Genomic DNA, 23,890 nt, shown 5'->3' on the forward strand with positions numbered 1-23,890 from the left:
GATCAAGGATGAATTCCATTATTCAATCTAATAAATAATTATGAGACCCCACTATGGGCACAAAGGCTTACAATTAAGCAGTATGCAAACTATAATAAAAAGCAGAACAGGGGATGTGCCAAGAAGTGCAAAGTACCCTTGAAGGGAGCTACCAATCACTTCAATTTCATGCTACCAGAGTAAAACATTCAGGTAGGGGACACCTGTGTGGAGTATCAACCTGATTGTGAGGGGAAGCCCTGAGTGTAAGAACTCCAGTGAGATCTGTGGAAATGGAAGCTGCACTGGGGCACTATCTGCTTATCCATACCTCGGCTAAGCCAGGCTCCCCGCCCTCCCCGCCCCCCGCAAGATTGTTCCAAGAATGATACCAGGTTAACCAAAGAAATACTTATGTAAGATACAGAGAGGGTGGAAACTGGAGGCAGAGGATTCGGCAACAACTGATGTTGGTTTAGGACTCACAGGAATGTAACAGGTAAAGGTCTGAAAAAGGGCAAAATGTTTTACGAGTTGTCTCTTTAAAACTCCTCACCCTTTTTGGGAATTAAAATCTGCATTACTGTCCAAGTCCAGTAATCAAAGGGGCAGAAAATTTTCTTTGTTTTCTAGTATTTTAAACCACAGGAGATGGCTCAACAGAATTATCTGGACAAAGGTCACAAGATCTGTTTTGATCAGAGACAAGGTCAACCCAAACCACCAACTATAGTTAAACAGCTCGAAGCTGAAAACCCCCCTTTAGAAACTTTGTACTTCTGCTTAAAGTGGGGATGGTGGTCTTTTGAGACACTAGTCTGCCACCCTCATCGTTTGCTGGCAAATTATTAGAATAAACTTCTCTTTCCTTTTCTTCAAACCACTTGTCCCCATTCTTCATTCTGATTCGGCCTTGGGGACAAGTACCGAACTTTTGGTAACAGGCAGACTCAGCAAAACCCAGGCCAAGGTTGTGGCTGGGGATTTTCTGCCTCCAAAGTTTCCTTCTTCCATCACCCACCCTGGAATATCTCAGCTCTCCTGCACCTCACCTGTGTGGCATACAGGTAGACTCTAGAAAGGGGACTTTCCTCAAGATGTATGCCACAGCACTTCAGGGCTGGTTAGGTTCTTGTTCACCCACCAGCTCACTATCTGAATCAAAAGACCAAGAATCCAGTCCCAGTCTGCCCTTTACTCTGTGTGACCTTGTACTAGTCACCCGAGTGCTTAGTTCCTTCATTTCCCTACCTGTAAATTCTGGGATTATGAGGAAATTAGGATTGAATTCAATGACCTCTAAAGTCTAAAAGCTTCTAGACCAGCTAGTACACTGGAAGCACTGGACATATGGCCCATTGCCTAGATGGGGAAACTGAGGCACCGAGCACCCAGCCCCAGGGTCACTCCAGGGGCCAGGCTGAAGGTCAGGTCTCCAACCTCCCAGTCCCAGGCTCCTTCTCCTTCCGAAAAGCTGAGAAGAGCAGCGAGGAGCGTCCTTATTCCAGAGGGGAAGGGACGGTGCCCATGCCAGGGTCGTGAGAAGGGGCGGGAAAGGCCTTACCTTCCCAGGTCGAGTCCAGCCACTGGCGCCTGCCTCTCAGAATGTTAACCTATCACCTTCATGACTCCTCAGAAGCCCCCTCTACTTCTCCAAAGGTTTAGTTAGAAATGCTCAAGAGCACACCAGTCCGGGGCCTTAAAATGTGGCTTAGGGAGCGCTTGCTAACATGTTACTTCTCTCCTGTGATTCTGGAAGTCAGCCTGTCTTCTCTGCTTCACCCAGGCAGACTGTCATCCTTGTACAAGCTAGTTCACTAATTTCAAACTAATTTTAGCAATGGAACTCTTTTTTTACATTACAGCTCACGTAAAATCCTAATACATAACAGATACAAGGTATTCAATTAATCTTTTTGCAAAGTTTCTCAACTTAGCACTATTAACATTTTGGGCCAGGTAATTCTTTGTGGTGGGTGGCTGTCCTGTGCGTTGTAGGATGTTCAGAAGCATCTCTGGCCTCTACCTACTAGATGCCAGTAGCATCTCTGGTCCTCCCTCTCCACTCCAGTTTTATCAAACAAAAATGTCTCCTTTGTCAAATGATCGGTGGGAGGCAAAATCACCCCTGACTTTAACCACCATTGGGATAAAGTATAAAGTCATCATATATATTAAAATTTCAACACTGCCTTATTATTAAACTCAATGAGGATACTTACACTGCAAAACTGAAATCAAGGCTTGTGGGCTAAAAACTGACACTTGAGTTTTAATATCTAATCTTTTTCTGTTTTGTTTGGGTTGCACAATCTCAAAAAATCTTGACTCATCAAGATACGTGGTCACATCCTCACTGGTACAATGGTATGTGAGCCAAGAGACGCACGTGGGCCTGAACTCACACACCAAGCCAGAGCCCCAGCAGCATGTCAACAGCTGGCATGGACGTGGAGGGAAAACACCCATTCCTGGATCGACACAGCTCAAGCAGAGGCCCTTTTACCATCTCACTCCACCACCACCACCACCACCAAAGGGGGAAATACCCCACTGTATCATACTTTCCATTTCAACTGGATGGGCAGGGCCTCACTTGTCTTTTAGGATCATGAAATTTCACCCATGATATCAAAACCACAAGGAAAGTGCTGGTGAGAACACTGGTACTGAGATCACACCCAACCATCTCCCAACAGCTTCTAATATTTGTTCAGTTTAAACTATAAATGTCTCCACAAGGGATTCTCCAGCCTGACCATATACAAGAACCACTGGAGGAGGCTGTAAACTATGCAGATTCCCACATCTTATCCTCAGAATGTCCCACCTGGTAGGACCAGGTAAAGCTGCCAAATGTGTATGTTAAGCAAGTTCCCCTAAGTTATGTGGGTGCAGCACTTTGAGAAACTCTGCTTACCAGCAAGTTTCTCACAGCTGGAGAAAAATACATGAACAAAAGATTTTAGCCTAAAGATTTTCAGATTCTCCTACAAATTAAGCAAAGTTATGAGGACCTATCTTCTGCAATGAAAAATTAAAATGTTGCTCTAGGCTGGGCACAATGGCTCATGCCTGTAATCCCAGTGTTTGGGGAGGATCACTTGAGGCCAGGAGCTCAAGACCAGCCTGGGCAACACAGCAAGGCCTTGTCTCTACAAATATTAAAAAAAAAAATTAGCTGGGCATGGTGGCTTATGTCTATAGTCCTAGCTACCTGGGAGACTGAGGCAGAAGGATCAGTTGAGCCAAGGAGTTCAAGGCTGCAATGAGCTACAATCACACCACTGCACTCTAGCCTAGGTGACACAGTGAGACCCTGTCTCAAAAAAAAAAAAAATGTTGCTCAGTGAATGCACAATCTATACTGCACTAATTCTGACCAACCAAGCTGCAAGCACTTCAGTGATTCTGATGTATGCTTTTTAATCTACTTCAAATCAACCGGTAGTCCTCCAGTGTTGAGAATACATCATCAGTATCATTCAATTGTCTTTTTTACAAGTGTAAAAGCATTAAGGCAATTAATTCTGAACCTTTGAAATACATAAACATTTCCCAAAACTAGAATGTGCCTGGCAACTACAGATGGTATTTCTCCAAGATTTTACAGAAGTGGCAAAGATGTCAAGAGGGCAGCTACTCTCTCAGGATCCAATCAGAGCCTTCTCCCCGTTTCCACCTCTCTTACTCGCTCCTTACTCCACTTCAGTCAAGCGGGCCTCTTGCTCAACATGTCTTTCCCTCTGCCCCTCCTCCACTGGCTGTCTCCCTGCCATCTTTGTTCTGGCTTTCACTCAGAAGTTGTCTTCCAGCCGGGCACGGTGGCTCACATCTGTAATCCTAGCACTCTGGGAGGCTGAGGTGGGAGGACAATTTAAGGTCAGTAGGAGACCAGCTTGAGCAAAAGTGAGACCCCCATCTCTACAAAAAAATAGAAAAATTAGCCAGGTGTGGAGGTGCGCACTTATAGTCCCAGCTACTTGGGAAGTTGAGGCAGGAGGATGGCTTGAGCCCAGGAGTCTGAGGTTGCAGTGAGCTATGATGATCCCACTGCACGCTAGCTGGGGTGACAGAGTGAGATTCTAACTAAAAAAAAAAGTTGCCTTCCCTGACCACCCACACTCTGTAAAACAGCATTCCCACACCTCAACCCCGTGATTCACTTTCCTGCTTTACTTTACCGCATGACATTCATTATTACTGACACATATTTGCCTATTCTCTGCTCTCCCCACTAAAATATAAGATTCCTAGAGCAGGGACTCTGTTTTGTTCACTGCTATAACGCAGGAACCTAAAAAGTGCCTAGCATGTAAAAGGCGTTTCACAAGCACCTGTAGAATACACAGATGAATGAATGAATGCACTGGTAAGTGGCCTGCAACTAGATCCCTACAAAAAAGTTAACCAAAATTCACCACCGTCCTAACAAGAGGTGATGTGAAGACCAGACTTGCCATGTGTCCAAATATTACAACCACTGGGCATTTATTAAGTGTCCAGACCACACCAGGCAAATGGAGAACAGGGATTGAGGTTCTTTTTCAAACAAGACCCATTGTATGTGTATGCTGAGGGAAAGGGAGGTGAACAAAATTAAATGACTGTCCTACCCACCACCAGGAAAAACACAACTGAATCTGTTGATTTTTTTTTTCTTTAAGAAAAGAGGAAACAGATAAAACTACTCAACTGTTTTGCTATTTGATAATGGCCAAAATGCTTAACCTCTTTGAGGATGTTTGTTCTCCTGTAAAAAGCAGGGTTGGGTGAGAACATTTCTATCGCCCCTTCCGCTACTAAAATGTTATGATTCTCACTCATCTATTTTTCAAAGTAAGAACAGGCAACAAGCTTATATTCAGTGGATGCAAATATGTTATAGACATTTAGGGGAGAGGAGAAAGCTGAATAAGTGAGAGAAGATGGATTTCAGAAGACAAAAGGGGAGAGTTGGGGGGACACAGGAGTGGAGAAAAGAGGATGGAGGTTGGGGGACAGGAAATTCTGGGGAGGGAGAATGGAAGGAAAAGACAGGAAGGAGGAATAAAAGCCACGCCACTATTCTTACCACATTCTGTTCCCTGGGGCTGGGGAGTTTCAGAGGAACTTTGCAAAGTCCTCTTTGGAAATTCTGACAAGCAGATCCACCCACAAACCAACTTAGAGATTATCCTCTGAATTCAAGAATCCCTGCCACCCCTCGGCACGGGAGAGAGTCCAGCCAAATGTGTAGAAGGTTGCCCTAAACTGGATTAAAAAGTGGAGGCTGGAAAAGGACTCCTTCCTCATGCATAGTAAATGTGGGATTTCTGCCAAAACATACAACCAGAGGAAAGAGGGACCCACTTTTAACTGGCAAATGCTGAGGGTAAAAGGCACCCTCCAAGGGCTTGTGCATTATTTGCTGTCAAGGGCTCCACCAAAGCACTTGGTGAAGTGCCCTGATCTCTGTGCACAAATACCCTCAATTGCGTTTAAATATATTCTAAAACTTACATTCTGCCTGGGAAACCTCTTTTCACAGGTTTGCTTATAGGTCTAAACAGGCAAATGTGTGGGTCAGGGCTGGTTGACCAGATGCCTGAGGACAACTACAAGGAGTGAAGTCTCCCAGAATAGCAGCAGCAAAACAGGCCATCAGAAAAAGAAACCTTCCGGTCCAGTGAAGCCACACTATTAGTGGTCCTTCTATCCTATTTTCTGATGATGCCAGAGGCAGCAAAACAAATTTTGAAGAGAGCTCAGTGTTGTGGGAAATGACTTCAGTGCCGCCGACCACAGAAAGGGCAGACACTGGGAAGCCCCATCATGGCTTCTGATGCTGGACTGGCCATGGCACCTCTGACCTGGAGGCTGCAGAGTTTTTAAACTTTATTTTTTTGAAATAATTTCAAACTTAAAACTGCCAAAGTAGTACAAAGAATTCCCTTCTACCCTTTATCTAGTCTCCCCAATTATTAACATTTTTACATTTGCGTTGTCATATTAGTATATAATTATGCATATTATTTATTTAACCATTTGAAAGTTAAAGACGTCATAACACTTATGTCTAAATATTTTAGTACTTCCTAAAAACAAAGACATTCCCTTATATAACCACAGTATGATAAAAATCAGAAAGTTAACACTGATTCAGTACTGTTATTTAATCTAACGACCTTATATAAATTTCTCTAGTAGTCCCAATGACAGCCTTAGAACAAAAACAACAACAAAATTTTTTTTTGTCTTCCAGGGCCCAGTCTAGAATCATGTGGCATTCATTCACTGACATGTCCCCTTAGCCTCCTTTAATCTGAAATAATTCCTTTATCTTTCATGACCTTGGCATTTTTGAAAAGTACAGGCTAATTATTTTGTAGACTACCCCTCAATTGGGGTTTGTCTAAATGTTTCTCCATGATTAGATTCAAGTTATACATTTTTGGCTGGAATAGCACGGAAGTGATGCTGTGCCCTTCTCAAAGCATTTTCTCAAGAGGCACATGATGTTGATTTGACCCCATACTGGTGATGTTTAATTTGGTCAACTGGTTAAGGTGGTGTAAGCCAGGTTTCTCCACTGTCAAGGTACTATTTCCCCTTTGTAATTAATAAGTAACTTCAAGGGATACTTAGGGACTCAGTAAATACCCTGTTTCTCATCAAATCTACTTGTTTAGGTGCCCCCTGCTAGATCCTTGCAGGAGAAGGATAAAATTCTGTGTAGGGTCAAACAAGTTCAAACCTCAGGAATGAAATTAGGGCTGGATAAGGCAGTACTAATCAGCAAGAATTAATATATAAGACTCCTATTAGAGTTAATTCAAATACTCCAGTTTATGTTCACTCTGAGCTATTAAGGAAGAAAAACAAAACCTCTAGATTTGCTTTTGAGAGTATGGCATAGATGAGTTGGAAGTATGCTATTATAGTTTCTCTATCATACTCTGTGTTAGAAACTCAGCCCTTCAATTCACAAGGTGCCCAGTGGCAGCAAGAAGAGACACCCGGGTCCTGAGAGCTGACAGCTAGAGTCATCCTCACACCAATGCCTAATTTTCCGGGGCCAACGCTGAGGGGCCCACCTTGGTGATTCCTGGCCCACCATGGTATAGCATAGGGAGCTACATTTAAGAACAAAACTCAACTCTCAACCGCCTCATACTCTGGCATGACCAGGTTTAGAAACTCTAATTTGCCTTACCCGAGAAACACTGTTAAAACTCTTATCACAAAGTTAGAAACTTCAGAAAGTATATAAAAGCTGAAAGAACATTTAAACATCACTGTCATCCTACAACCCAGTGATACTCACTGTTAACATTCAGGTCTATACTTTATCAGCCTCTACGCTTTGCACATGTGTATTTTGTCACAATTGGGATCATGCTGTTCATACCAATCTTCTTCAAGATGGGTTCCACTGGGAAATGAAGTCCCACAAAAAAAACTGGGGTATCTGTTGTTCTCAATTCTCCTAAGGATGGTCTACAACTAGAAATCATTCCAGAAGCACAGAAGTTAATTCATAACATACAATGGTTACCTGAGAGTCTCTTGTAGAACCTCATTTGAGAAAGAGTAGTCTGTATTGTTGTACAATTTGTTTTGTTTATCTGGCAATCTTTTAAATAAACATTTAATAAGCACCTTCCATAGACCAGGCACTGGGAATACAAAAATAAATCAGATACAGCCCTTTTCCTCTTTAAATGAATAATCTAGCCAGGAAAACTGAAAATACCCAAATACTCAAAATATCAAATAACATTATGATAGTAAAGCTACAGTATGCCTCGAGCATCCTGGGCAGAGAACGAGAGGCTCCATCCGAAGAAATCGGGGAGGTTTCCCTGAGGAGGTGATGTATGAATAGGCCCTTGAAGGATGAGAAAGACTTAGAGACAGGAAGAAGAGAGTAGCAGGCATTCTACAGGGAAGGGCATGCTAAATGCCCAGAGAGGGAGGTATGAGGAGGCCAGATTACAGGGGGCTTGGGGGAGAGTGGACAGAAGATGCAGCTAAGAAGGAACCAGGCCCTCCTAACTTAGCCCAAAGGAGGACGGCCCTACATGGTTCTTAAGCAGGAGAACGGTGAGATCATACTGGGATGAAGAAGGCCAAGGGAGGGGGTGCTCATAAGGCCACTGAGATCATTACAGTGAGGGGTGATGGAGGAGCTCAGCCAAAGCCAGGAAGGCAAGAAGGGGTTTGACCAAGAGACGTAGAAGAGGAAGATGCCAAAGGACTTAGTGACTGAGCTGGCGGGGGGAGAGGGGGGAAGGCTGTTCTTATAGTACTGGGCCATCCAAGACCCAGTCTGCATAACACATTCAGGTCGCTAATGGGGGTGTGGGGTAGGCATGCAGAAAGGCTTCACAAATGCTGCCATCATTCTCAAGATGATTCGGTGGCAGAGGCGGGGGTACCCCTCAGAGAAAAAGAGCCCAGAGGGAGTAAGACATGACACTAGGAGCAAACTAAAGCGCCTGTCCATAGAACTGCCTCTCCCCTTTGGGTCCCTCCAAACTTTAACTAAACTCCTTATGTAATAGCTCCCCAGGCAGGTGGGCCCATGTGACACCATATAGTGTATGCAGAATCTGCTATGGGAGAAACAAGTCTGTGGAAACCCCATGAGTGCTACAAAGAAAGCAAAATCTAGAAGCCAAATTTTTAATGGAAAATTTCCCTCTCAACCTAAAGGAAATACATGTGGTTGGGGTGAATAAATAATATTTAACAGGAAAAAGTGAAAGTCAGTAGAACTGACGGTTAACAAAAGCAATTCTGGGCCAGGCGCAGTGGCTCATGCCTGTAATCCTAGCACTCTGGGAGGCCGAGGCGGGCGGATCATTTGAGCTCAGGAGTTTGAGACCAGCCTGAGCAACAGCGAGACCCCGTCTCTACTAAAAATAGAAAGAAATTATATGGACAGGTAAAAATATATATAGAAAAATTAGCCGGGCATGGTGGCACATGCCTATAGTCCCAGCTACTCGGGAGGCTGAGGCAGGAGGATCACTTGAGCCCAGGAGTTTGAGGTTGCTGTGAGCTAGGCTGATGCCACGGCACTCTAGCCAGGGCAGAAGAGTGAGATTCTGTCTCAAAAAAAAAAAAAAGCAATTCTGGGACCCAGTATGAACAGGCTCCAATGTGGGGACCTTTCTCTAAACTTTAGTATAATGGGAAATACAGGGTATGAGATGATAGGGAAGTCTGTAGGCAAATTGTAAAATAACCAAGATCCCACCACCCCACAAAGAAAAGGTAAAGGTAAAAGGTTCCTAAGATTTTGGAGTGTGAAAGTGTTATCACCAAACAGGACCTTAGAAATATCCCTGCGGGAGCAGCTGACCAAGTGGGTGGAGAAGGGAAAGTGGAGAACCTGCTAGTCGGCTTTCCCAACAACTCATGGTGTTCAATAATCCTATTTGTCCTGCAGGAACTGAAGAACCAGACTAGTCATATAAAACCCCACATCAGGGCCGGGCGCGGTGGCTCACGCCTGTAATCCTAGCTCTGGGAGGCCGAGGCGGGTGGATCGCTCGAGGTCAGGAGTTCGAGACCAGCCTGAGCAAGAGTGAGACCCCGTCTCTACTAAAAATAGAAAGAAATTATCTGGCCAACTAAAAATATATATACAAAAAAAAAAAAATTAGCCGGGCATGGTGGCTCATGCCTGTAGTCCCAGCTACTGGGGAGGCTGAGGCAGTAGGATCACTTAAGCCCAGGAGTCTGAGGTTGCTGTGAGCTAGGCTGACGCCACGGCACTCACTCTAGCCCGGGCAAGAAAGTGAGACTCTGTCTCAAAAAATAAAAAAAATAAAAAAAAAAAAAACCCACATCGGAAAGTAGCAATGATCCTAGGCACTGGAGGGACAGTGATTAGGAAGAACCTAGAGTTCGACAGGACCTGGTAATTCAGGGATGGCAGGAGAGGGAGGAATTGTACAGAAGGCAAAGGAAGGCTTTGTTTGGGTCACTTTAAACTACGAACGAATTAAACATGTTTAAATTTCTAAAAACCAAAAACATATATTTTAGGTCTGTAAGAGGCATGACTAAAACACAAGATTTCCTTTTACGCCCCACTCACACATCTCTTGTGCTCTTGGCTCCAAAAATCTGGGAAAGCAGCATTTGGGCAGGCTCCCAAACAGACATACCAGTTTTTAATCAAACATGCAGTATGTGCCTGGGGATAAAACCATAAGCACCACGGACACTGTCCCTCCTTCCAAAAAACGCTCATAATCTCACTTTTAAAAACAGAGAAGTAATCTTTCATCAACATAATTATTTTCATAGTTTTTCTTCTGAATTTATTCTATGCTGGACATGAGGGCAGAGTGTTACAAGACATTTTAGAAGATGGTGTGTGCACGTGTGTGTGTGTGTGTCTGTCTGTCTGTCTTCCCTGAGGGAGAAATGTTTCTGCCGTGGTCTGAGTAGGAATGAGAGTGGGATGGGGGAGGCAGGTGCCCCCGGAGCAGGGACAGCAGGCAGCGATAGGAGAACTCCAAGTGCAGTGTGGCTGAAGGGCCCAGCCCAGGAGGCCTCAATATACTGAGAGTTCCAGAAACGGAAGCAGTCCATGCCGCAGGGGGCTGGAATTTTACACTAAGAATAAGAAGGAGCAAATGAAGGGGTGGTTTAAAGTGGAAATGGATTTTGGAGAGACCTCTCTCAAGGCAGGACCAGTTAGCAGGCTGCCATGGAGACCCAGGCGAGCGATGATGGTGGTACCCGGGAGTGCACACACCTGGACAGGGAGCAGAGCCACCTCAGATACACGAATTGTGACAGGAGCCATTCTGAGGGGCAGGGTGGGAACACATGACAGGCTGTAAAGACATGGATACAACTGCCTCATTTACCACCTCCAGGCCCGACTGCCTGAGTCTGAACCCGGCTCTGCCCACTAGAGTTTCTTAACCTCTCTGTGCCTCAACAGCCTCCTTTATAAAATGGGATAGTAATGGTTCCAAATTCGCAGGGCTACAGTGAAAACTAAATGAGTTAATACATATAACATGTCTATAATAGGTGAGGATAAAGTGAGTTAGTAAAGCATCTATCTCTTTCTGTCGTATCTATCTTTTGTAGCATGCGAGTTCATTCATGGGGGTAGGAAGCAGATTTGGCATGAACAAAAGAATATAAAGTAGCTCATTAATTATTTTATATAGTTTGAAGTTGTTATTAGGTGCATAACAGTTTAGAAATGGAAACTTTCTGGGAAATTGAAACTTTGATCCACCTGTTTCTTTTTAATTTTTTAAATGTAGCTACTAGGAAATTTAAAATTATATGTGCGGGTCAGGTTGTATTTCCACTGGATAGTGCTGATCCAGAGGAGGGATAAGCAAGAAGCCCACGCCAGTCACCAAGTCCCGGGTGACTAAGAACCTGACTGCAGAGAATGACAAGCAAATTCTCTTCTGCTGGAGTCTAGATAAGAAATGAGAAAAAGATGTTTGTGAAAAACAGAAAGGGGTGAAGAACAAGACAGAAGAGGAAGAAAAAGCATAGGCCAGGGAAGAAGAAACTCTTCATGTTTACTAGAAAAACTGCCCCTGCTCAGAACTCAATACACATAAGCCTTTAATTATGAAAAAGACATATCATCTTAAAAATAGCCTTAACATCCAAAAGACAAAAACATTATTCCATCAAAGTGGAGCTTTTTTTAACCTAAGTTGTTATTTTTATCAAGCCTGTCCAATCCTATCACATGATATTTAACTATTATAATTCTAGATGTTAAAAATTGAAGGAAAAAACGAAAGAATTCATGGGTAAAGGAGTGGGTGAACCATTCAATAACTTAATCTTGGCTATTTGTCCATGCCGTACAAGAGAATAAAAATGTCGTATACGACCTCAAAAGCCCAAACAAGAAATGGGCTTTCCCTCTAAGTCATGGGGAATTCTTAAACAGAAATGCAGAGACACAGGGAAAGCAGGTCAGAGAAGCACATACAAAATACAGAAAGTACAATACAGAGCTCAGAGAGGAGAGGTTTGTTTGCAGCAAGAAGGTTGGGAGCTGAGATCAAGTCAAGCCGTTTGGCTAAAGTAACTCTTCCTTAAGGACTCCCCACAGCTCAGCCTGCCCTGCTGCCTGACCCGCCAGGACACTGGGGCCTGCAGGTGACCACACTGAGATCATACACTGCACAGCCAGGTAGAAACTGATCCTGACTGCTGGAACGACTCCTGCCTCCATCTCTTCAGAACTGTCACCCATATCAGCTAGTAGCGAGGAACTACCAATGTCATTATTCTAAAACTGGAATAAAATAGCTTTGCCTGTGTCTGCCCAATCTGAACCACACACACACCCATGACCCAACAATCCCTCTCCCAGGTACAGACCCATCAGAAATGCATACACACGTGTACTAAGGCCAGGCAGTAGAGTGGTCATAGTAGCACTATTTGTAACAGCCCAGTGCTGGAAACTGCCCAAATGTCCAGTGACAGTGCATGGATAAATAGGGTCAATACACCCAATGGTCACTATCAGCAATGAGAGTGAACACACTATAACCACAGGCAGCGTCATGAGTGACTCTCAGAAACCTTAGGCTTAAAGGAAGAAGACAAACACTGTAGGATTCCATCTATGTACGGTACAAGTGCAGGAAGTCAGTACAGGGGTAGCCCTGGGGAGCCAGTGACTGAGGGGAGAGCATGGGGAGCTCCTGGAGTCCTGGTTCTTGATCTGAGTACTGAGTGCAAGGGCCTATTCTAATTGGAGCATTCATTGTGCAGTACACTCATGGTACGTCTACTTTTCTAGTATCTATACTATACTTAAAAAATAACTTTGTCTGGTATCCAGGTAAGACAAGCCTAGTAGTGTCCTTAAACCCCTCTAAGCTCATTTTTCTGCTGCTCCCTTAAGCATTTCACTTGCTTATCCTCTGTACGTGTCCTTAAGCTGGGTCTCTTTCCCAGGAGAACCTGTGTGTCACCAACATATTTATGGTTTCCTCCCATACCAGGGCCTGTGGCTCACCGCCCCCACCCCTTGGATGCCTTTGCTAACTTATACCACCCACACCGATCCAGCCCTTGCTTCCCCTTCCTCAGCAGTTTGGGAGTTTGTAGCATCATTAACGTGGCATATTCCCAGTTGTTTTATTTCTGCCAAAGCTTCCCAGCTAGACTAAAAACACAGAGCATGCCCTCTGGGAGCGATCTCAATCCTCCATTGTGTTCACAGGCAGTACAGATTAAATTGCTCCTCAGGAGCTAGAAGGGTGTGTAGAGTGAGCCTTCCCCTTCTCCCCGGAAGTGCTGGCTCCAAGACACACATCTCTGTCACACAGCACCTGGGATGGACTCCCACAGAGGACCCCCGAACCTCTTTTCATTACCTGTCCACCTCCCAAGAACCAACCTGCTAGATAAACTCGCCTTACTGCTGCAAACGGCCCAGCAAGGGAAGGAGGCAAGAATTGGAGGCGGCAAAACAAAGAACAAAGAGTTTGCTCCTATTCTGCCTTCAATAGTTCCTTAAAATTCACCACCAATTTATTGTGATAACAGGGAACAATTTTCAGTTTGTGCCAAAATTATAATTTTCAAAATAGTCATAAACGCGAGCTTTTAGGATTTATTCTGGCCAGTCCTCTCTACCTCTCTGTTTTCCATAAGCCCCTTTGTGCCCTCCCATCTCACCCATTTCTTTTCTTGCATAGAGGAAGAAACACTGATTACAACAGAGAATATCCAAGGATCATTTCATCTTACTGAAACAGCAGAACCCATATAATAGACATACATGTCAAAAGACTCAGGACATTCTGAATACAGTGCTCTTGCAGTTCATATTAGTCTCTCCCTGTCCAAGCAATGGGATTCCTAGCTCTTCGACTAGCAATGTCACACTCCTCTGAGCTGTCAAGCTTTCAGGATTACACAAGCGAAACCACAACCTGTCCTGACCAGATTTGAGTCTGTGCCCCTTCATTCAGCAGAAACAGATTCCTCTTCCACAGTCTCACGACGGTGTACCACTCCATACAAGAGGATTAGCAGTCATAAGCCAAGGGAAGGGCTCCGCTAAACACCAGAGGGCAGGAGATAAACCTCCTTCCTCTTTGCGACCCCAAAACCCAGCATGGCCCTTGGCGCAAAGAGGAGCAGGCAATCCATGGGTGCCAGATGACGTGCAGCACATAAATCCATTTTCCCTTCTAATGATAATTAAGCCAAGGCCACATACATGAAGAATTAAGATATGAGGTATAAAATTCATCTTCCCAGTCAACTAGAGATTCTGCGGGACCCTCTTCACTTACAAATCAAAAAACCCAGGGCCTGGAAGGGACCCTAGCCATAAGCAGGTTAAGCCTCCCAGGACACACCAGGAGACCAAGGCCACAGGCGGATCAGTGTCTGCCAAGGTCATCCAGCTGGTGTGGGGCAGGGACAGGAACCCGCCTCTCTTTATCCGCTGGGCTCCTCAGCGATACTCTCTGAAAACCGTGCGTTACTTACACACGAAAGGCGCTTAATGAATGCACGCCCGTGCCCAGGCACTCACTGCTCATAATTCCGAAGAAACCCAAATGTCGCCAAAATGCGTCTCTTCCGCAGGGCTGGCTGTCGAGAAGGGGCGGGGGAAGGTCACTGGCTAATTTCTGCAGCCAGACACCGTATCACGCCTTCCGATGGATGCAGGGAGCGGCTGCGGGAGCTGCTAGTAACCCTGCAGAGGGTCCCCGAAGCCCGTCCCGGGGAAATGAGTTAACTCGGCTCCGCTGGCTCAGAAGCTTCCAGCAATGAATTAAACCCAAGCCGCTGCGGAAAGCGGTGGGGAAAAGGGCCACTGCGGCGGGACCCGACACCCCGGCCTTTCGCCTCTGACCCTCAGCCGCGTCCACACCTGCTCGGGCCGCGGCGCCCCGGCCGGGTCTACGCGGCCCGGGGCCACGACCCTTTCTCCGCGCCCCAGCCCGGCGCGTCTGGGGGCGCCGCGCCCTGGGCGCTGCCCGCAGGGGCTGGGGCGGAGCCGCCGGCCCGGCCAGGCGGGGCAGGGACCGGTCGCCGCCGCAGCCCCCAGCCCGCGGGCCCCCGCTACGCCGAGGAGGGGGCTGCGCCACGTACCTCGGCCAGCAGGTGCCGCCGCCGCCTCAGGTCGCGGCTGCAGGGGACGCCGCTCCACGCCGCCCGCCGCCTTCCTCCGCATACTAGGGAGGGGGCGCCGGCCGGCAGCCAGCCCCAGGCCCCGCGCCCCCGCCCGCCCCCGGCGCCGCGCTCGTGCCCATTCAGCCGGGCGCAGTCCGCTCCCCCGCTCGGATGCGGAGGAGGGGTGGGGGCGGGGCCTGACGTCACGAGGATGCGGGCGGCCAATCGGAGCGCGCGAGGGCTCCCGCGGCGCCCCCGCCCCCAGGGCACGCGGCCCCTCCGCCCCGCGGTGCAGGCGGAGCAGGGCGACCCCAGCGGGGACGCGCTCGGGACGGGGGCCGGGCTAGGGCGAGCCTCCCCCCTTAATTACAGAGAGGGGCAAATGTCGTACAATTGTTAAAAGCATAAATATTAATGAATCTCAAAATTCAGGCATTAAAAATATTTAAACCACTGCTATGTTAAAACACAGCTGAGCGTATTTTGTGCGCCTGCAACACTCCTGTGATTTAGGACTTGACGACTCTTTAGTGAAAGCCAGCTGAGTTGGTCTGCTTTCAGAACTTCCTTTCAGAAGGACGCAGAGCAGCGTGGGGCGTGTGCCTGTGGGACCCTGCTCAGTTTGAAATGGAAAATCCTAGACCCTGAGCCAAATATATTTGCATAAACCGACAGCTTCGTCACTCTTTTTTTTGCAACAGCTTGTACAGGACAGCTGGTTTGGAGATGTCTCTGTTCTTCGGCGGGTAGGGGCAGGTGCTGTAAAAAAAAAAAAAGTGCTACTGGGGTAATCAAGGTCAGGAGCGAAAGCTTTGGAAAAGAAAGAATGGCAGGACTCTGCTTTCACACCTCCCAAAGGGATTTTACCAAAAAAAAAAATTTCTGGATTATTCTAAGTTGAGGACACTGGGAACATTCTGAAAATATTGAAGGCAAAGTTGGGCGATCTAAATCTAGTGGGTCGGCCAAGGCTAGCCAGGCAGAGCAGCTGCCTGTGTCAGTGACAGCTGCAAGGAGACTCCTGACCACCTCACGCTCTTACTCTGGGAGACCAGCCCGAGGCCTGCCTGCTTGATCCAACACTTTACCTCTCTTTGCCTCCCCTGCTCTTCCCCTTCTCTCCCAGATACCCCTTGCCAATAAAGCCAGGCCTTGATAGCCAAAGAGTCAGCGGCACCCCGGATTGGAAGGGCAGATGTAAGGTGAGGGTGAGGAAGAAAGGGAACCTGAGGCTTTCTCCTGTCCCAGCCTCACAAGACATCTGTTAAGCAACCACTACCTCATTCAACCCACCCACATTTGGTGGGAGAAGAGGTTGACCCACTTGTACAGCAAGATGAGCCCTACCTCCAACCTACCTTTTCACCAGCCACAGAGCCATCCTTACCTACTATTCTGGTTTGAAACAGAGATCTCCAAACTGTAGACTGGGATCAGCTTCCAACTCTCAAAACCTTACTGGTGTCTCTCCAAATCAGTGGCAGGTCTTAGAGAAGCTTCTGGACACTGACTAGTAAAGAGTCACTCAGACTACTTATAAATCCAGAAGTAATACTTTACTTTTGCTGATTACTTTGGTCATTCTCATAGCAGGTGTTGTGGTTGCTCCCAACATTGATCCACCCTCCCCCCTTTATTTACTTATGTATTTATTTAGGCAGAGTCTTGCTCTGTCACCCTGGCCAGAGTGCAGTGGTGTCATCATAGCTCACTGCAACCTCAAACTCCTGGGCTCAAGTGATCCTCCTGCTTCAGCCTCCTGAGTAGCCAGGACGACAGGTGTATGCCACCACACCTGGCTAATTTTTCTATTTTTTGTAGAGACAAGGTCTTGCTCTTGCTCAGGCTGGTCTTGAATTCCTGAGCTCAAGAGATCCTCCTGCCTACACCTCCCGAAGTGCTGGGATTACAGGTGTGAGCCACCGTGCCTGGCCATGTGGTACAACACTTAGCATAATGTTTAGATAAGTTTGACCCACTCTCAGCTCTATGAGTGGGCTCTGGTCTAAGCCAGGGGTTCTCAAAATATGGTCCAAGGACCCCTGGGAATCCATGAGAATCTTCCAGGAAATCTTTGAAGTCAAAACTATCTCATAGTAATCTAAGATACTATGTACCTTTCTCACTGATTGTGCAAAAGCGAAGGTGGGCAAAATGGCTGGCACCCTCACAAAACAAAGCAATGGCACCAAAATTGTTAAAATCTCTACCCTTGAGTACGTATCTTTTAAATATTTTACATGACAAAAAGGAAAATATACATAATTACTTGCTACAAACTGATGTAAGATGGTTGTCTAAGTAAGATGGTTTTCTAAGAAAAAGTACTCATGTAATTGTTTGAATTGCAAGCTGAACTAGCTATTTTTCTTCATGGAACACCATTTGACTTGAGAAAATGTATGATAAACTATGATTATTCTGACTTGAGTATTTGTAGGTATCTTGAAAATGAACTAAGTGAGCCTGTGTCTTTAAGGAAAACAATTGACTATTTGTTGCCAATGATGAAAAAAATCCAACTTTCAAGAGAAATTTAGAATTTTAGAAAACCTGTATCACCATGAGCTTGACAGCTTCTCAATATTTAAGAACTTTTCTAATGAGATCAATGGTTTTTATTAATGAATGTGATTTTTGGATATTGGATAATGTATAACATATTAACAGCTGGGAAACCTACATTCACTCAGTGAATCATTGCTTTCCAAATGGTTAGTGCATTTTAATGCAAATATTACAAAATCATACATAAGTAAAGATCCATTTAAGGCACAAGGCAGACAATGGGTTATAATTAAAAAGTATGAGAAGTTTATAGATAAGGTTTCAGATTCCACAGTGCAACAAACATTTAAGAAACTACTTCTTGTAGAGTTTTGGTATACTGTCAAAGATGAATATCCAAAATTAGGTTATTAATCCACAAAAGATTATTAAAATACTCATCCCTTTCCAATTATTTATTTCCACTATACATCCAATATGTATTCCAATACTTATCAATGTGAGGCCAGGTTTTCTTCATATACTTCAACTGAAATATTTATAATTTGCAACAGATTGAATGCAGAAGCAGATGTGAAAATACAGCTGTCTTCAACTAAGCCAGACTTAAAGAGACTTGCAAAAATATTTAAACAGAAAAAAGCCATTCTTCTCACTAATCTTTTTATTTTGGAAAAGTTAATTTTTATTAATATATTATGCAAACATGTAATGGATTTGTTATTTTTAATGAATAAATAAGTATTTTTAAAATTTCTGAGTTTTAGTTTCTAATTTGACAAATAACAAGAGGTAAAACCTATGTTTAAAAGATGCTTTGGGATCCTCAGTAATTCCTAAGAGTATAAAGTGGTCCTGAGACGGGAGTTTGAGACCTGCCTGGCAGTCCAAGCCACCCAGAGCTCCTTGCCAATAGGATCGGTTCCTACGTGGCTATAGGAACCAGACTAATCCAATCGGAGGAAGTCTCAGGAATTTATTGGATTGTGGGGAAGAGATGCTTTCATTTCCTCCTAGCCAGGAGCCAGGCAGTAAGTAGCCTCAGAAGCTATTGATAAGACAGACATTTGGGGCTACAAGAAGAGCTTACTTTGGGAAGAAAGTAATTCTGTGGGAAGCAGAGGAGAGAGGTTAGAAACCGTTTCCTTTATGACATTTTTGAGTCACTAGATTATATCAAATAGCCCAGAAGCCCATCCTTCCTCATGTTCTCTTACATAACATCTAGTTATGTAAAATAATGAGTTCCTCTGTGGTTTAAACTAGCCAACGTCAAGTGCTCCAGCTGATCCACTGTGTACCTATTTGCGCATATTTTTACCTAAATGGGTACCTAAGGCCTCATGATCATACACTTTCTAGGGTTTACTCATTCAGCCATCATCATTGCAACCCAACTTAGCTTCTGAAATGAAGCTGGAAGACACAGCAGAATCTAGGAAGAAAAGGAGCTAGGACCCACAAGTGGGGTCAAAACAGCAGCTTATGATCATGAATGGCAAAATTATAGCAGATTTTTATCTTCTTTTGCTTTTCTGTGTTCCCCAATTGGGCAACATGAGCATGTATTGCTTTTACACTGAGAAAAAAATAGAACCTATATTATTGCTTTTTTAATAGCCCACTGAATAGAGGCGCAACATTAGCGAGCAGGTTGGGGACCGGGATACGGCAACAGAACTCGTGGGCTAAAATTGCTAGCAGGGAAGAAGGAAGATCTGTAAGGGATGCACATGGGCCCAAAACATAAACTTCCATTCATTTACAGCTTTGCTAAGACCCAACCTCAAAGATTCAAGGGGAGAAGAAAAATCCCCAAGGCTTAAGGAATCAATTATGCCTCAATTAAATTTGCTGGAATATTTGCAAGGGGAAAAAAAGAGGCCAATGTGCAGATTATATGTCAACACTAGAAAAGGCTTAAGAAATAACGTTAAGTGAAAAAAATAAAAAAGAGGACAGATAGTATGCCAACTCCTATCACGTGGCCGAAAACTGGAAAAGAACTTGGAAAAAGAAAACAGTTGTGTTAGGGTGGTAGGATCATGAGTAATCTTTTCTTCCTTTTTAAAAAATTTCCTTTAATGTTGTTATAATGTTGTTTTTTGCAATAAATAAAAATGAGGGGAGTCATTGGTTCAAATTACTGAGGTCTTAGAGGCCTCTCCAGATGGCCTGTTTCTTTTTGCCTGCCAAATGGCTGTCATCCCACACCAAGACAGAAGCTGTGCCTTCCCCGAGGGCCTGGTGTCTTTGAAGCTGTTAGGGGTGCTGCTGATGTGACTGTTTTGTAGGTGGCCAGAGGAAAGGAGGGAAGGAAGGTGTCAGTAGCAGCCAAGCCTGAGGATGTCTGTGTGTCAGGAGGGGTGAGGAGTCCCTCACCCCGTAACACAGCCTTGCTGTGGGGTTTTGGTACTGAAGCATGGTCTTTGTCTTTTTCTCATGGTCGGCTTCACCTCCTGTTGGACTGCCGCCTGGTCCTCCTGAGGCTCTGTCCCTTGCGCAGGCCCCCAGGGGCTTGGGCACAGCTGCAGCCAACAGAACACAGGCTCTGTCTGCTGCCCTGAAGCACAAAGGAAGTCGGTCCCTTGAGGTTTTTCTAGGAATGTTTCCTGTGAGCAATCATGGAGAGAAGCAGGAGTAAAACAAAGGAGGGAAAGAGACATCACAAAAACATCACAGGAAGGCTGTCTGTTGGCAGAGGAGGCTCAGATTGAGGAAACAGCCCCAGATGGAATGAATCCTTGAAGTGGCAAGAAGCACAGTGACAGACGTAGGCATGTCCTCAGGCCCTTGTTCTGTCCGTCCTTCACCCACGTATTCATCCCACAAACATTTGCTGAGTGCCTATCATGTTCCAGGCATCATGCTAAGTGCATGCATAAATTACTTCATTTTATCTTCACAACATCCCTTTGAGGTAGGATCTTCTTATCCCCGTATCTTACCTAAGGAAGTTGAGGCTTAGAGAAATTTAGAGATGAATTAACCTGCCCAAGGTCATATGGCTAAGAATTAGCAAAGCCAGGATCTGAACTCAGGCCATCAAACTCCAGGGCCCACCTAAGACATGGTCTTCACTCTGAAGTACTAAATGGTCCAACTGAAGAGAAAGACACTTTAAAATAAACAAACAACAAACAAAACCAGTAATAGGAAATATAACAGAAGGACTAGTAACAAAGAGCTGCAGGAGATTGAGGGAGAACAGCTAAATCTGCCTCAGAGCTCAAGGGTGAGACTTGACTCTGGCTTTGAAGAATAAGGTAGGTGTTCATATATTGGTAGGTATAGTAGTTTGGGGTTGTATTAATTTTCTCTTACTATGTAACAAATTATCACAGATTCAGTTTAAAACAACACAACTTTATTATCTTATAATTTAAGTCAAGTACGGCATAACTGGATTCTCTACCCAGGATGTCACATGACTGAGATGAAAGTGGTCGCTAGGGCTGCAGTTCTCATCTGGGCTCAGGGTCCTCATCCAAGCTCACTGCTGTTTGGCAGAATTTATTTCTTTGCAGTTATAGGAGGGAGGTCCTCATGTTCTTGCTGTTGGCCAGGGACCACCATCAGCTCGGAGGGTAGTCCCGTAGAAAGTTTCTTGCCATGTGGCCCCATAGGAAGTTCACAATGTGGACATTTGCTTTCTTCTAGGGCAGCCAGAGTACAGCTCTGTAACTTTCTCTTCTGCTACCAATCAGACAAAATTGTCTGCTTTTAAAAACCTCATACGATTAGGGTAGTCCCACCCAGATACTCTCCTTATTTTAAGGTCAACTGATTTGGGACCTTAATTATATCTGCAAAAGCCCTTCACAGCAACACTTAGTGTTTGAATGACTGGGAGAAAGTGTGCATACCCCAGGGGTCAGGAATTTTGGGAACCATCTTAGAATTGTGCCTACCACAGTTGGATTTAACAAATAGAGGAGATGAGGAAGAATGAGCTAGGAAGGGGAAATAGGATGAGCAAAAGTTTCTGGGAGACTGTTGGAAAATGAAGATAGAAAAGTGACTGCCATGTCTCCAGCAACCTGGAGAACCAGATTCTGGAGAAATCTTCCAATTCAAAATCCCTAAGATGCTGGGGAAACTAGAATATTAAGGGCATGTTTTATAGTAAGGCTGGGCCGGCAGGAATAGGAGGAAACCCCTCTGAGGCAGAAAGGATGAGAAAGTGTTAATCCTGAGAGGTGAGCAGGAGCCAGCATTTGCCCTGGAGCCACCTGCTAGTCCTGGCTAAGCAGACTGGAGCTATGAGAGCAAACCTAGACTGGAGCAGAATTGAAATCGGACTGAAGATCCTTATGCAGAGCTGTCAAAGGGTGGGAATTTCAGTGGGGGTAGTCTGACTTTGCTCCCCAAAGCAAACAAGGGAATACTTGCCAGAGATAGTTAACTTGCCATAACATAACTTGATTGTAGCTCAGTGTGGAACCAAAACAAAGATCAAAGTTTCCTCTGATACTTCCCAACCAAAAGCCTGCACTCACGCAGTTTTGGGGCTGGAATTCATACCACTTTTGTAACTAAAAACATTTCAAGCCAAACATTATTTTCAGGTGGTCCCAGGTTGGTAGTTCCCTTTGGCACCTGTAAAAAGTGGATCACCTCTAGGGGCACATTCTCTAGACCTAAGCCAAAGACATTCCTCCCAAGTTCCAAGGAATCTGAGTTTGCAATTTAAAACATCACGATACACATAAGGAAATAAACACTGTGGAGAGTCAGCAGAAATAATAAAATGAAACCTCAGAGAATGGAATTAGGAGATTCAAAAGATAAAATAAGTTTGGTCAACACATTTCTAGAAATAAAAGAAAGCATTGAACATATGTCTGGAAATAGAAGAAACAAGAGACTACCAACAACCATAACTCAGTAGACAGGTTAAATAACAGAAGAGAGAGGTAAAGATATAATTAGTGAATTGAAAGATGGATACAAATAAATTACCCAAAATGCAGTATCCAGAGGAAAAAAAGGTTAAAGAAAATATAAATGAGATTAAGAGCTGTAGAGGATAGAATAAGTAAGTCAAATGTCTAGCACAGGCATGATCAGATTTCCAGAAAGAAAAAAATAGAGAAAATTGTATAGAGTCAATAACTGAAGACATAATGACTGAAATTTTTCCAAAATTGATGAAAAACACAATCTTTAGATTCAAGAGCCCCAATAAATCATAACCAGGAAAATTAACGGAAATATTAGACACATCGTGGTGAAGCTGAAGATCACTAGGGACAAAAGAGGGACCTTAAAAGCAGCCAGAGAAAAAAAGACAGATTATTTATAGAGAAATAGCAATTATGGCTGGGCACAGTGGCTCACACCTATAATCCTAGCACTCTGGGGGGCCAAGGCAGGAGGATCACTTGAGGTTAGGAGTTTGAGACCAGCCTGAACAAGAGTGAGACTCTGTCTCTACTAAAAATAGAAAAATTAGCCAAGCATTGGGGCTCATGCCTGTAGTCCCAGCTACTCAGGAAGCTGAGGTGGGAGGATCACTTGAGGTCAGGAGTTTGAGACCAGCCTGAGCAAGAGTGACACCCCATCTCTACAAAAAATAGAAAAATTAGCCAGGCGTCATGGTTTGTGCCTGTAGTCCCAGCTACTCAGGAGGCTGAGGCAGGAGGATCGCTTGAGCCCAGGAGTTTGAGGTTGCAGCGAGCTATGATGATGCCACTGCACTCTACCCAGGGCCACAGAGTGAGACTCTATCTTGGAGGAAAAGAAAAAAAAAAGAGAAATAGCAATTATGCTGAAAGTTGGCAGAAGACAGGGAAATAATATTTGTGGATTTCTGGGAGAAAAAATAACTGTCAACTTAGAATGTGTAAACAAGGAAACAATCTTTCAAGATCAAGTGGAAAATAAAGGGGTGTGAGCCAATAGGAAGTGGGGACAATAGGTGTGGACTACGGCAGCCAGAGAGCTCCTAGGAAAAAGGACAGCCACTGCTCAGCTTCTGCCAATTGCTGTTACATGGAAGTTGAGCAACCTGTATGGCTAGATCTTTAGATTTTTAAAGAAAGGCCAGAAATCTGGATTTTTTTTAAAGGAGAATCTCTCAGTTTTTAAATGTTAACAACAAATTCAAAATTTTTTTTAAATTGCAGGGCAGACAAACACTGTATGGGTGAAACAAAACTTCCACATGGAGGGCCTGAAGGTCTGTAACCTCTGCACTGATAAAAACCACAGTGTGTAAACACTAACATGGTGGAGTGTGCAAGATCAGGTGGAGAGGTCAGTCCCA

At 44.7% G+C, this 23,890-nt stretch overlaps 1 protein-coding gene across 3 annotated transcripts in view; it reads right to left on the reverse strand.

The window, feature by feature from the left end:
• ST3GAL5 (ST3 beta-galactoside alpha-2,3-sialyltransferase 5) overlaps positions 1–15,293 on the reverse strand; it is a 54,829-nt gene extending 39,536 nt beyond the window's left edge. The window contains exon 1 of one of the 3 annotated variants that reach the window (XM_045550004.1): positions 15,094–15,293. In XM_045550004.1, the coding sequence (XP_045405960.1) occupies positions 15,094–15,175 (82 nt within the window). In that variant the 5' untranslated portion in view covers positions 15,176–15,293. Of the gene's footprint in view, positions 1–5,053; positions 5,077–14,484; positions 14,878–15,093 lie in introns of those variants that run through there. The other 2 variants (XM_045550006.1, XM_045550005.1) reach the window with 2 other exon arrangements.
• Between the last annotated feature and the right edge of the window lie 8,597 nt (positions 15,294–23,890).

The sequence above is a fragment of the Lemur catta genome, chromosome 4 (assembly GCF_020740605.2).
Source record: "Lemur catta isolate mLemCat1 chromosome 4, mLemCat1.pri, whole genome shotgun sequence".
NCBI classification, from domain to species: Eukaryota; Metazoa; Chordata; class Mammalia; order Primates; family Lemuridae; genus Lemur; species Lemur catta.